The sequence below is a fragment of the Heloderma suspectum genome, chromosome 1 (genome assembly GCF_057233095.1).
Source record: "Heloderma suspectum isolate Gila_16-S chromosome 1, 16-S_ref, whole genome shotgun sequence".
Classification (NCBI taxonomy): Eukaryota; Metazoa; Chordata; class Lepidosauria; order Squamata; family Helodermatidae; genus Heloderma; species Heloderma suspectum.
In genome coordinates this window covers 187735785-187749649 of record NC_139458.1, presented here as the reverse complement: position 1 = coordinate 187749649, position 13865 = coordinate 187735785, and the positions used below count along the sequence as shown (strand labels likewise).

The 13865-nt window shown below is 41.6% G+C and overlaps 1 protein-coding gene across 1 annotated transcript in view; it reads right to left on the bottom strand.

Moving 5' to 3' along the window:
• Positions 1 to 13865, bottom strand: part of RAPGEF4 (Rap guanine nucleotide exchange factor 4) — a 221515-nt gene that overhangs the window by 181853 nt on the left and 25797 nt on the right. Inside the window, exon 4 of the mRNA XM_084812949.1 lies at positions 4343 to 4489. Within this exon, the coding sequence (XP_084669075.1) occupies positions 4343 to 4489 (147 nt within the window). The remainder of the gene's footprint in view (positions 1 to 4342; positions 4490 to 13865) is intronic.

Genomic DNA, 13865 nt, shown 5'->3' with positions numbered 1-13865 from the left:
GAGGGTCTCCAAACCCTTTACTACTTGAAATCACATGATCATCCCATAAAGCCAAATATTCCTCTGTTTATTAACTCACTGGTTTTATATCTGTACAGGGCTTACTGAGGGAGAAATCACAGTAAAGGTTTCTGGAGTTGATTGCTGTGCAATAAACCAACAAAGTAGTGTCTCATAAATCAACCCAATAATTTAAGTGGCAAGACTTAGAACTGAAAGTTCCTCTATAATTTTTATAGCAAAATTTCATATCTTATATTAATTTCCTTCTCAAATGAACTGTAAAATATTTCTGGCATGCAACACTTGGAAGCAAAAAAAATAAATAAATTAGAATGTACTGACACAGACCTCCTACTGCTCCTCAAACCACCACCACTATAGCTAAATAATATCTACTTCTAATAGTATTTAAAACGTAGTTAGCACACAATGTGTCCTATGTGCTAATGAAAAAACAAAGGGAACAATCCAGTTGAAAGTACTTTTGTCTCATTTATTTTAATGGAAGATGTTATGCACATACTTAACTCTCCCTTGAAATCAATAGGACTTAAACGTGATTAACTTTGGCTGAATTGTGCCCAAAGTCTCTTTTGATTTCATTCTCATCATAGCATTTCTTGGTAACGGAAATAGCAATCGCATCATTAACAAAGATAAAAAGGGGGGGGGAGTAGCTAGTACCCTAATATTGCTTAGACAAATATTAAAAATACATGATTAAAACTAAGCCTTTAATAGGTTTCTTGGGTTGCAACAGAACATATGTACAATGCTGGCATTAGATATTGCTCTTTAAAATGGTTGTATGTAAGGATGTAGCTATCAGAGAGATTAATATTAGGGGCTTTAAGTTTATTTTAGTTTGAAAAGAACTTCCGGATCCTTTCAAAACAGTTCACATTTGATATTATGTAACATTATGTAACAGTCCAAGCACTGTGTAATTTGTTTTTCTTAAACACATTTCTTTAAAGGGGTGGATTTTTATTTTCTTTTTCAAGCTTGGCTCAGAAATTAATTTTCAGATTTAACACTCAGTAAGAGAGAGTCACATAATCAAAAGAGCATGAGATAAGGCAGCACTTACCAAGTCGGTTTGTTCATTGCTACTATGCCTAGTCAAAAAGAAGAGACACCCTGCAGAAGAAGTCCTCTCACAGTCTCTTCCCAAATAATGAAGTCCAAACTTTGTCTGTTATACACTGGAAAATGCTATACTTGTGGGTGTCAGTTTGTGCTGCCCATGCTATCCATGGCTATAATTGTACCAAATGATTATTTTATTCCACAGGAGAGAAAACTACTTGTTTTTCTGTTGTTGTCTCAGGAAGTTCAAGCCACGCACAGCAACAGGAAAATACTCTAAAAATGTCATGTCTCAACGGATTCACTGCTTTCCTGTCTGCGTTTGTGCGACCTAATCAAAGGATGAAACCTGGGCACGTGCTCTGAACTATCAGTGTCTATAAATAAATGAATTTCTCTCATCATCTCTTTAAAAAATACAACACAAGAGGATACAAGGGTGGGGTGAGCTAGTGACGTACCAGGTTGTGTATTTCTCATATACAGAAACCACTGTTATATTTGGATTTGTTTTCCTTTTGAAGCAAATGTCAAACTCCACAGAGTAGCCTGTACTACTAACTTGGAGATTCTGTGTTTTCTTTAAATTAAAAAAAAACTTAGGGTGCAATCCTAAGCATGTTTAGACAGAGAAAAGGCCTCCAACTCCCAGCATTCCCCAGTCAGCAAAGCTGGCTGGGGAATGCTGAGAGTTGGAGGCCTTTTCTTTGTATAAACATGTATAGGATTGTGCCCTTAAAAGCCTAAAGGGGGCAAAGGCCCACCTTTTAGAGCTTCTTGGTTTGGAGATAAGGGATCAAGCATTGGAACCTTTAACCAGTGGTTTCATCTTTTCCAAGCTGCTGCAACAGCTGCCTGTGTAAAATGACACGTCTCTGAGGAAGAAGATGATCTGTGGCCAAGCAGATGTTCATGGACAGGGCGTTATGTCAATAGAAATAGTCACTGGGGGCTGGTGGTGGAATAGCAATTTTGCTAGTGATTGCTGCCAGAAGGATAATATTAGTTGTTTTGATACAAGATTAAAAATGAAGGGAAACGTGGGGGGAACTATCTAACATAAAGACGCTTGGAGGAAAGCATAGTTTGCTAGTTCGGATATAACGGAAAAATGTGGTTTGGCAAGAAGACCAACTGCCCTGTGCAAAAGAATTAGGAGAGGGAGAGAGGCAGATGAAGACACAGAGTAAGCCAAAGACATTTTGCTGCCTGAGGCAAAGGAGATGGTGGCTCTCCATCCCACCTAACAAAGCCAACCAGATTGCCAGTTGAATCTTACTTCACAGTGCCTAATCATAGCACCAGCACTATTCCATGCCTACTCCTGTGGTATTCAGTAAATTATTGGAGCCACTTTGGGGACTCTGGTCAAAAGCAGGATACAAGTCTACTGGAAAAAAATAAGTACAAAGTAAATAATGACCCTGGGCAGTATCCAACACTGTCCACATGCTGGCAGAATCTACTGCTGGGTCAGCGGGAAGCCAGCAAATCCTTAAGCAAACAGAAACAAGCTGAAATGCTTATTTCTGGGACAGGGCAGGTCATTGGAGCAGAACCTGTCCTATTCTGGAAACAAGGATTTCCCCTTGTTTCTGGGGTTGGTTTAGGAAGCGCTAGCTTCCTGTAGCACTAGCAGTGGGTCTCGCTGGTGAAAAATAAACAGCAGGAGCACAGCAGCAGTACAGGATCCTACTGTGCACAGAAGGGAGAGCAGGCGACCCCAAGGTTCATTCTAGATTTGTTCTTGTAGCTCCAAACTGAACCACTTCAGTGTTCTGCAATAGTAATTGGTGAAGTTCTTTAAGCAGATTTTAAATCTCTGCCATTTCCACGCATGGTACGACATGATGCAATAATACTCATTTATAAAGGTGGAAACCCTTTACAATATTCTGGTCCATGTATTACCTGAACTAACTAAAATGCATAAAGAGTAAAGAGACATTGTTCTGATGATTTCACATATTCACACAGCATGATGACCATTTAAAAACAAGATCCAGGAATCGGGTACTATCTAGGTATGCTTGAAGCGGAAAGGCAACATCCCTTTCCACAACCTTACCATAAAAAGTTGGTCAAAGAATTAGTGTCAAGCTCTGATTTCTTCTGCATGGGCCTAAGGCACTATCAGGTACACAGCCTTCTATATGCCAAGCAGGTCCCCTAAAACTAAGCAGCAGTTGATTGATGGCAACAGGTTTCTAGTTCAGGGATACATCATATAGACAGAAAGTTAAACTCAGGTTATATCGCTTCTGTGGAATTCCATGTGAAGTGAACATCCTTCCTAAAGCTATGAAACCTACAGACCATGTAGTGTACAAGGCCTGAAATATACCTTTCCAGTGTGAGTAATAATTCTCTGGCCATATTTTCAAACCTTGAAAGTATTTACTCTCCAGTGTCTGCCAGATTAGTATGTTAACACATGAATGATGCTTATTAAGCATGAAGACACAACTAATTAAAATCAGTGAGAGCTTCAAAGGTTTGTTACCCATGTGCCAATGAATGAGCTTTTTTTTTTTCTTTCTTTCAAAGTTAACCTCATTTCCCTGCCAATTCTAAACTTCCCCAAACTGCTGGCAGAAGGCTTCGCCCACACAGCAGTACAAATATTTAGCAGCATCCAAATCTTGGGGGGAGTGCAACTAAAGAGTATTAAAGAGACTGGCAAATAAAAAGCAATTTCAGGTTGCAGCTAAAAGAACATCTTAAAGATATGGATGTTGAACAGAGCTAAAGACAAATTAACGAAAATAAAAACCTATATCAGGGTAACATACATATGGCAATTTAGCAAAGGAAGAAAAAAGTTCATCTTTAATTAAAAAAAAAGGACCACTGTGATACCTAAAAGCAGCTTTCTTCCCCAGACTGGCAGCCTCCAGATGTTTTGGACTACAAATACCATTGCCCGGGCAAGCATGTGGCCATGGTGGTTGGGGATGATGGGAGTTATAGTCCAACAATCTGGAGGGCACCAGGTTGATATGATGTGTCATATATTAAGACTCCTTTCTATTTTTGCTATGCCAGACTAACACAGCTACCACTTTAGAAAATATTGTCTTAAAAACTTATAATATCACAGAGTCAGCCTACAAATGAAATTAACCAGTTCTGCTGTATCTGTGCATTCCCAGTACATGACCTGCACATTCAGTGTTATGGACAGCTTGTCTCATTACTGTTCATATCCTCTCCCTATGTTATAATTGATCAAGCCGTCTTTTGAGCTTACCTCCCAAAGTGCCTTGAAGTCCTTCTGCTCAATTCGCAGCAGCTCACTGTTTTCCCTCGTAACAATAGTGGCATGGCGAGGGGTGTTGTCCAAAATTGACTCTCCAAAAGCTGTTCCTATTCCCAAGGTGCAGATTGTCACCGCATCCTGCGAATCAGAGTTAAAGGGACATGCACTCAGCCTTTTGGTGACTGAGGGACTCATGACATAGTCCTGCTCAAGACACACAAGCATTCAGTCCTCAACAAATATTTTACGGTATGATAACTCATTACCTATGAATGGCACGGTAGGATTTTTAGCAAAACCATGTCTTAATTCAAACTCAGCTTCAGAATTAACCTCTATTCAATCTGTGTCAAATAACATTAAAAGAGAACTCACTCATGAGAGAATGGTTTTCTATCACCACAGTCCAGTGTTCAAATTATTGGGGGTGGGGGTAGACAAGACCTGATCCAGTAGTTCACTTAGGTAATTTTAGACTCTAAGCTTTGTGATGGGCTTTTTAGATTGTACTGTGCATCACTTCACTTACTTCAAAATGTGGTAGGCCATTCCTGCTGTGGGATGCTCAAAGTTTGGGGGCTCAAAGTCCTGCTCTGTGTTGCCACTGGCCTGAAACCCCTATGGTCCTCTTAGGTTCTGTTTTTACAAGGCTCTGGAGAGCACAGTTTGACTAAAACTGGGGGGAATCAAGGAATAGGGTTTATGGATTTCACTAAGCTCCCTCTACCCCACCTCTTTCTACATAATTCAAGCACTGCCACAGTCAGCCCTAAACACTGAGATTAGGGAACAGGGATTCCAGATCAGAGGAAAATGGCTTCCATGCATGTTTGAAACTGTAGCTAGGGTTGGCCAGCCAGCCTTGCTCCCAGCTCTGCTCCTATACCCTGAACTGTGCCCGACATGAAGAAATTAACTAGGATAAATGCCAGGAAAACCTCCTCTGCTAAATTTTTGCATGCTATGCTGCTGCTGAAGCAGAGTAACACTAATACATCACCCCCCAAAAAGAGGAAATGCATCACCAAAAAAGATGACAAAGGAGGTCACCAATTGGCACAGTATTTGCACATGCTAATGCATATGTATAAATGCAGATTTTGAAATGATAACTATAATTTAAATAGAAATACAACCCATCTCACCATTGTGGGGGAAGGCTGGCCAGATGTACAGCTCTGATATGTACAACCAGACATATGAACCCCCCAAACTAGGATCTCGACCAAACATATAACGAGTTTTGTGCCACCACCCACCCAGGTTCAGAGGTGATATGACCATGTGCATTTTTCAGCCTTCACCAGACCCCACAAAGGGGTATGACATTTTCACACTTTTAGCGCTGCCACAAAACCAGGGATTTGTGGTATGAAATGGTACAAAATGGTACAAAACTAGCGCAGAACTTTGCCATAGGTTTGGAGGAGAGATGAGAATGTGCATTTTTAATCATTTGCTATGCCACACCTAAGGCTATGTCATTTCCATGCCTTTGGCACCACCACAAAACTCGGGATTAGTGGCACAAAACTAGCACAAAATTTTGGCACCGGTTTGGAGGTGATATGACAATGTTTGTTTTTTGGGGTATTAACTACGAACCCACATTTGATGTGTCAGTACACAGTTGTGGGTGGCGGCACAAAACTCGGGATTTGTGACACAAAACTAGCACAAAATGTTGGCATATTTTTGGCAGAGATCCTAGTTTGGGGGGTTCGTAGTTAACAGAGCCCAGACAAACTGTGTGCCTTGCTCAGTCTGCTGTCCAGGTGCTGACTCTTGATGGGCAACTTCAAGGCCCCTTCAAGATTCTTCATTCTTTATGGTTCTTTATCTTTAAACCAGACTTGGACAGGACAACTGTGCAAATAGAGGACACCTTCAAATAGAGGACTGTCCTCTGTAAAGTAGGACACCTGGCCACTGTATGTTAAAGGATTATGAGCAGAGCTAGGAGGAAAGGGAAGCTGCAAGTAGCAACCCTAGCCCAACGGCTACACCTTACAAATTAATTAACCACTGAATGAAAGCACTGAAGACATATTTCCTGCCTACTTAGGGAATGGGATATTTGAAGATGTAATGAGTTGGATAAAGGAACGAAAAATTAGGACTCATGTCTACTTTCTGACAGTTGTCAATATCCAGCTCATTAAATCTGAAAGCAGAAGCTGCTTTCTACCAACTCAGAGACTATTGGTCCATCAAGCTTGATATTGTCTATAACAGGGATGGGGGATCATGTGGCCATCCAGATGGTGGTGGACCACAACTCCCATCAACCCTAGCCAGCATAGTCAATGGTGATGGGAGTTGCAGTCCTGTAATATCTGGAGGGCTACATGTTTCCATATTCTTGGTATGCACAGACTGGCAGCAGCTCTGCACCTTTTCAGACAGGGGTCTTTTGTTGTCCTATCTGTAGATTCCAGGGGTTGAAACTCAGACCTTCCATATACAATGCATGCGCTCTTCCCCTCAGAGCGAGGGTCCTTTCCACACTGAGGAATGGAAAATTCGTAAAAACAATGCAGATATAGCACATGATACTACATGCGCGTTGCAAAACCAGAGCATAGGCAGTTACAGATGGTGGTACTGGCATGACAACACAGTACCAGTAGCAGGCCTCCATTAGGACTGCCAACCTCTCTCTTTGGGGGCAGGATCCCTTTGCCTTTAATAGCCATTAGAGAAAATGAAGCTTTTCCCAGATGCAGTGATGGGAAAAATGGTCTGCTGCATTCTAATCATACAGCTCTGCATCAGCAAATAAACCTGCTGCAACTCTCTAGCTGTATAGACCACAGCAATTTTTCACCAAGACTAAATCTCTGTTGAGTGCAGAAAAAGAATTAAGGATCTAAGAACGATTTGACAAGTTTCTCAAGAAAACAAAGATAAGTAATGCAGTTCTGTGGGCAGAAGAGCATTAACAATTTCATTTGTGATCCCTTCCACATGGCAACAATATCACATTCTCAGCTATGTTTTTCCCTAGAATATTTCTACAATAGTTTTAATCTTTTAGTCTAGTAAATATCCCATGGTCATTAAGTAACATGCTCAGGTGAGGTTTTAAAAAGCAACCTTTATTATCCCTGTACTGACCGTAACACCAGCATTTAATTGAATTAGCCAGTCCTGTTTCTCTACCTTTGTCTGAAGAGAACAGAACAAAAAATGAATTAGTTATATAGGATTCATTGTGAATGGCTGGAATCAACACTTTGTTGACTTCAATGGAGTAAGGGATACAACAAGATGCATGCCTTAGCAGCCTCATGCATAGACTACTGTAATGTGCTCCATACAGGGCTGCCCTTGAAGACAGTTTAGAGACTTCAACTAGCGCAGAATGCTGCTGCTTAGTTCTTCAGTAGTATGCAGAGTTGGAGCCATATTACACCCATCCTCTCTGATCTCCACTAGCTGCCTATTCACTTCTGAGCCTACTTCAAGGTGTTAATGTTGACCTACAAGGCCCTAAATGGCTTGGAGCCCAACTATTTGTTGGAAGGTCTCTCCTGGTATGTACCAGCTCAGCTGTTGAGATCTTTGAAGGGGGCCCTGTTAGTGATCCCTTCTATGAGCAATGCCAGGGAAGCAGTGACCCAAGCAAGGGTCTTCTTGGTTGTGGCACCATCGGAACTCCCTGCCTTTTGGGGTGCATAAGGCATCTTCAGAAGTTCAGTTTCACTGCTTACTTAAGATGTACCTCTCTGCCTAGGCCTTTTGATATTCTTGAGATCTTTGAGTCTTCTGTTTTGTTTGTATGGTCTGTTGTAAGGGGTTTCCTATCAGTGAACTGAGTGACATATAGTAGAGGTTCAGTATGAAAAATAAAAGATTGGCAAAAGTGGGGGAGACTGGGTCCATACAAGAAAAGGTCTGAGGTTTTAGGGGCTTAAAACAAAACAAAAACCTCTTAAAAGGCGAGCTTTTTCCTCCAGCGGGTAGGAAGCTCATTCGGTACCTTGGACTTCAGAACCCCAGATTATTTCTGTTCCCTCTTTATAGATTGATCATCTTTGGGGAAATCCAATGCTAGATGCCAATTAGGTGGGTTAACATTGTTCTCCAGGAACTCCTGCTGTTCTTCTGGACTGACTTTGGGAAAGTTATCAGCTGGAAGCCTTGCTTGTGGTTCCCCCCTGCAATTTCAGAAGTAGCAGAGGATCCCACTCCTGGGTACCAGCTGATGGACAGCCACAGAGTTGTCTAAAAAGATGAGGTAGGAACTTTCAAAGAAGTGCTTGTTTCCAAACCTACAGATCTGCTGCACATACTGTGGGGAAAGCACAAAGTTCATGACACAAATCTCATGTAGCAAGGATACATTCTGCGGTATTGAAAACTGAACACTTGGAAGCATCAAATCCTCTGAATGCCTTTCGGCTTTAAGAGACAAATACGGTTTAACAATTCAGTTTTCATGATGAAGGTTGATGGTCCTTTCCTCAAAAACAAAGAAACAAACACAACCTTAGTAGAAAGGCTCCCATTATGTGCTAAAACAGAGCATTTAGAGATAGAAATTTTGGAATTAGTTTTCTTTCCCTCCCCTGCAAAGTATTCATAGCTGCAGGTTGACGTGGTTATTTATACTGTTGAGGCATGATGGTTTTTTTGTTTTTCATTGCTTGTGGTCTTGCTTGAGTCATCAGGAATCGTTCTCCTTTGCATGCATTTTAAAAGGCCTGTAAAAGCTTTCTTTTACATCAGGTATTCAGTTTTTATATCCAGAGGGACTTTTTGTTCTTGCTGATGTTATTCTGTTCTTACTGATCTTATATTATTTTAGATTTATTTGTGCGCGGGGGTAGGCAACCTGGTGCCCTCCAGATGCTTTGGACTACATTTCCCATAATCCCCAAACACTGGGCATCCTACCTGGTCCGATGGGAATTATAGCCCAAACATCTGGAGGGCACCAGAGTGCTTACTCCTGACATTAAACGAACAAATAAGGTAGTTCTAAGGGTTTGTTATTTTATTTGCATGTCCAGTTTAAAACACTGAATAAGAAAAGGATGTTTAAAATAAATTAATAGTATGCGACACATTAGGCTGAACCTTGCACATGTGACTCTAAAGGGACAATCCTATGCATTTCCACTCAGAGGTAAATCCCATTCAGTTCGATGGGGCTTTCCCTCAGGTACGTGCATGTAGGATTGCAGCCTAAGCGTACTGCTTTCTAATCAGTGATTGTTGTTTTTTTCTGTCCTTGCTGCAGCATCCTACAAGAACATGTAGAAAGGAGCGGGGGGGGAGTAATTTTAGAGACCATTTCTGTTTTTCTACATCAAGAAAACATTTCAAAGAGTTTATTAAATGAACTACATCATAATCTTGAATGTCTCGCCTATCCTAACTCATTTATTGCCTTCTGTTCTGGGTCACAGGGTCACAAATCCCTTCAAGTGTGCACGAGGAGGGGAAAAAAATCTACAAAAGCTGAGTTTCTATATGCTAGGTGTGAAAATACTTGAACGTTAGTCCCTTTTGTTCCCAAAAGGCTATTGTCAGTTAACTTGCACATAAAGGCATGCTACAGTTTTATCAGGAAAAGGCATTTTTCAATAACTGTACAAATAATTGGGGGAGGAAGGGAAAGGGGAAGAAATACAAGTCTGGAATTATTGTCCTCCTTGAATTTCTTTCAGATATCTCTCCACCCTTAAAACACAGAAAGAGTCAAACAGCAGTTATCCTTTAGCTCAGCCTTCCTTAACCCAAAGCCTTCCATATGTGTTGGACTACAACTCTCACCATCCCCAGCCAGCATGGGGATAATGGGAGTTATCACCCAACATGTATGGAGAGCTTTGGGTTGAAGAGGACTGGTTTATCTGACACTATGGAATCCTCCCTATTCATGGTGTCAGAGACAGTAATATCACCATTGCCGGCGCCAGGTTCTTGAGGGCCCTTGGGCAAGACCCCCTCCCTCAGTGAGTCCACCTTCTCTCCACCATGGTCCTCAGCTGCTCTTGCGCCTCGTCCTCTTTCTCATCGTTGCTCCCACTTGCCTGCTTGACAGGCCGAGAGCCAGGGAGCGAGCAGGGAGCGGCATCTACTGCTCCTCCTCCTCCTCACCACTACCACCGTTGTCTGGGCCAGAGCACGAGACAGGTGAACAAGCAGGTTGCAGGGGTGAGGAGGACGCGCAACTCCAGGGGGCTCTTGTCAGTAGGCCTCTGCTGAAGTGTGGGCCCTTGGCATGTGCCCAACCATGCCTACCCTTGACACCAACCCTGAATATTACCATGCTTCTATTCCTTCTCCACTAGGGATGCTTGGCAATTTTGTTTGATTTGTATTTTTAAGCAAATTAGCCTCATTCACACTTCCTGGACTAATACATGGATTGGAACAGAGTTATCTTTCGGTTCCTGCACTTCTGAATTTTGTTATGACATTTTAAAGCTCAAAACATGTAAGCTCAAATTTTTAAGCTCAATTTTTAAGCTCAAAACATGCATTAAAATACAAATTTTGGGATAAAGTATGTATAAAAATGTGTATTTTAGGGTAAAATAAGTACAAGAATGCATTAAAAAAATACAATGCAGATTTCTGTCCACTTTTTTTAAAATTGTAGACTGATGCAGAAATGGGATGGAACAGATTTTTGAATGAATGCATGCAGAACTGATACGGACTGGAAATAGCCAAAGTCATGCATCCCTACTCTCTACCCGCTGCCAATTCTGAAACTGCTTTTGCTTTTTCTGCCAAGTGCAGTGAGGCAGGTCAGAGGGGGCACATGCAAGATCCCCCTCCCCCCAAAAAGGTGCACAAGTGAATTGAATCCAACACATTTCAAGAAAAATCTCTTTATCGAGGGAAGTTCCTTTCAATGCTTCTTGAAAAACTGCTTGGAAGAAGTACTCTTCCAGCTCACCTAAGCTTTTTCTGGCCTTTTCTACAGCTGTCTTTCATCCTTTCAATTGTGGGCAAATGCAAGATCTATCTCTGCCCATAGGAAGTCAGAAAGCCAACTCAATCCTTGCTCAAGCTAGTAGTAGAAACATCAGAGGTGCAATTGGGACAACAGCCATTGGCCATGCTGGGAGCCTGGGAATTCCGGGAGTTGCAGTCCAATAAATCTGGAGCGCACCAATTTGGGGAAAGCTGCTTCCCTGTGGCCCTTCTCATACATACAAGCAGCTGTCACCCTAACATGGGCTAATTATTAGTAATTTACCAACTGTAATTACCATATCGCACTGGGGTGGTCACTGGCACGCCCAAAGAGATTCAGAGAGTCTACATTTTATTGGCTCATAAACTTTGGGAGTTTGTTGGAGTAAACAAGCAAACCTTTCCAAATGAGGAGAGATGACAGGACTAGAGCTGTGTGCAAATGGCCTCTCAAAATTCTCCAGAATACCTGCAGGCAGAGAAATTGGGGGGGGGGGGGACAATTTCACCAAATTTCTCCAAGGGGAGGAGAAATTCTCCAACATTTTCTCATCGGGAGAACTCACAATTGGCAGGGGTTGTAGCAAAGCTTCTTTCTTTTTTTCCTAAAGGTTTTTTGAGGGGGTTCTGCTGCCACTATAAGCGTTGAGGCTTCCACTTTTCTGCATCATTCTCAGGGCATTTTATAATTTATTTTGGTGGCATTTTTGAGCTTACTTAATCACCACAATGTGGTAAAGAGTGCTGCGTGTGTGTGTGTTTTCTTTCTATTAGACATCTCCTAGTTGCTCTGCAGCCTTCCAGGCTGCCTGTGCTTCCTGATATGAAAAAAGCCCTGTGGGAGGAATGATTCGTTATGTCTTCCTCATGATGGCTTTAACTGAAGTGTGGGAAGCTGAGGAGGCTACAGGCTGCCTCAGAGATGATTGTACAATGATAGACAGGACACTCATGCACACTCCTCAGCCACCTCATAAGTAGGCACAAGAACCCTAAACACCACCCATGAGAATTTATCTGAAATGTGTTCTCCTTTGATTTTCGTTTTGAAAGCAATTTCTTTTCTATCAAATCGAATGAGAATGGTCGGAAAAAAAAAAGAGAAATTTTCGGTACAGAACCGTGTGGGTGCTGAAGCTTGCCTATTTCAGTGGAAAAAAGAAAAGGGAAGATCTTCTGCATTCTAGCACTGCCCTCTTGTGGTATATCATCATTTTGCAGGTATTAATATAATCCAGTATTATTCTATATTTATTATTTTTACCTGCTTCATGTTGAGTTTATTATTCCCCTAAAACTGTTACTGGCTTTATTCATGTCTAAGTTAGTAAAAAAAAAAGAAAGAAGAAGTAAATTTCTAGTACGCCCGTTTTCAATCACTTAAAATATTAAATATATGAGATATAAGTGGAGGAAGAAGTTAAGGTCTGCCAGCAGCTGCATGCCAATCCAGGAGCGCCCGTTCCAGTGTTATACCAGTACTTGAACTGATGTCACTAAGTTCTGCATTTGCCACGTCTATTATGCTAGAAATCAGCCACATAATATTAGCCAGCTGCCTTTGAGAATAAACAAAGTCATACTGATTTCTCACATTTTAGATGTTAATTGTCCATTTCCTGCATTCTTTGCTTGCTCCCTTATCACTGTCAATGCATGTTGCAAAACAACATAAAAACACAGTTCCCGCCATAGGAAGTTCTCTTACACCGGGTCAGTCCAATGGTCCACCTAACTCAATATGCTCAGTGTGTTTTAGATCTTAGCAGTGCTGCTGGCTTTTACTTTGGTTTATTCTGTTTAAAACTTTCGGGTTTTATACTATGTTTTAGTATGTTATGGCATTTTATGTTTTTAAGTTTTGTCTTGTGAGCTGCTGAGAGAGCTTCAGCTATTGGGTGGTTTTAAAAAATGTAATAAAAAAATAAATATTCTCTGTGCTAACTGGCAGCAGCCCTCCAGGGTTTCAGGCAGAGGTCCTCCCCAGCCCTAACTGGAGAAGCTGGGGACAGAACCTGAACTCTTCTGCAGGCAAATCACATGCTATACTGCTGAGTTACACCTCCTACCCAAAATTAAAGGCCGATGTCCCTGAGTTGGCCCCAGACCTTTCAATATGGGTGGGCAACCCATGACCCTCCAGATATTTTGACCTACAACTCCCATCAGCCCTAGCCATTGGCTATGCTGATGGGTGTTGTAGGCCATAGCATCTGGAGGGTGACAAGTTGCCCACCCCTGCCTTAAAACTGACAGTTTTGACCATGTGGAAGGCAATAATGTGAAGGAAAGATAATACTCCCTACCCCGAAAAGGAAGATTACAAGTAGGAAAGACAAAGCCAAACAAAATATATTTATGCTCTGTTTGGATTGATACAGGGACTGAGAGGTTAAGCATTAAGTCAGAGACTTCGCTGAAAAGGTGGCATCATATGTAAACATTGGAACAGGGAAAGTTCCAACCATACCAGGCAGCAAGGGAAAGAAAGGAGGAGCAACTTAATTATGCTTTTGAGCAGCTGAGGGCAATAGAGTCGAACAAAGAAAAGTAAGTGAGAGAAATAAGACTGTGTTTA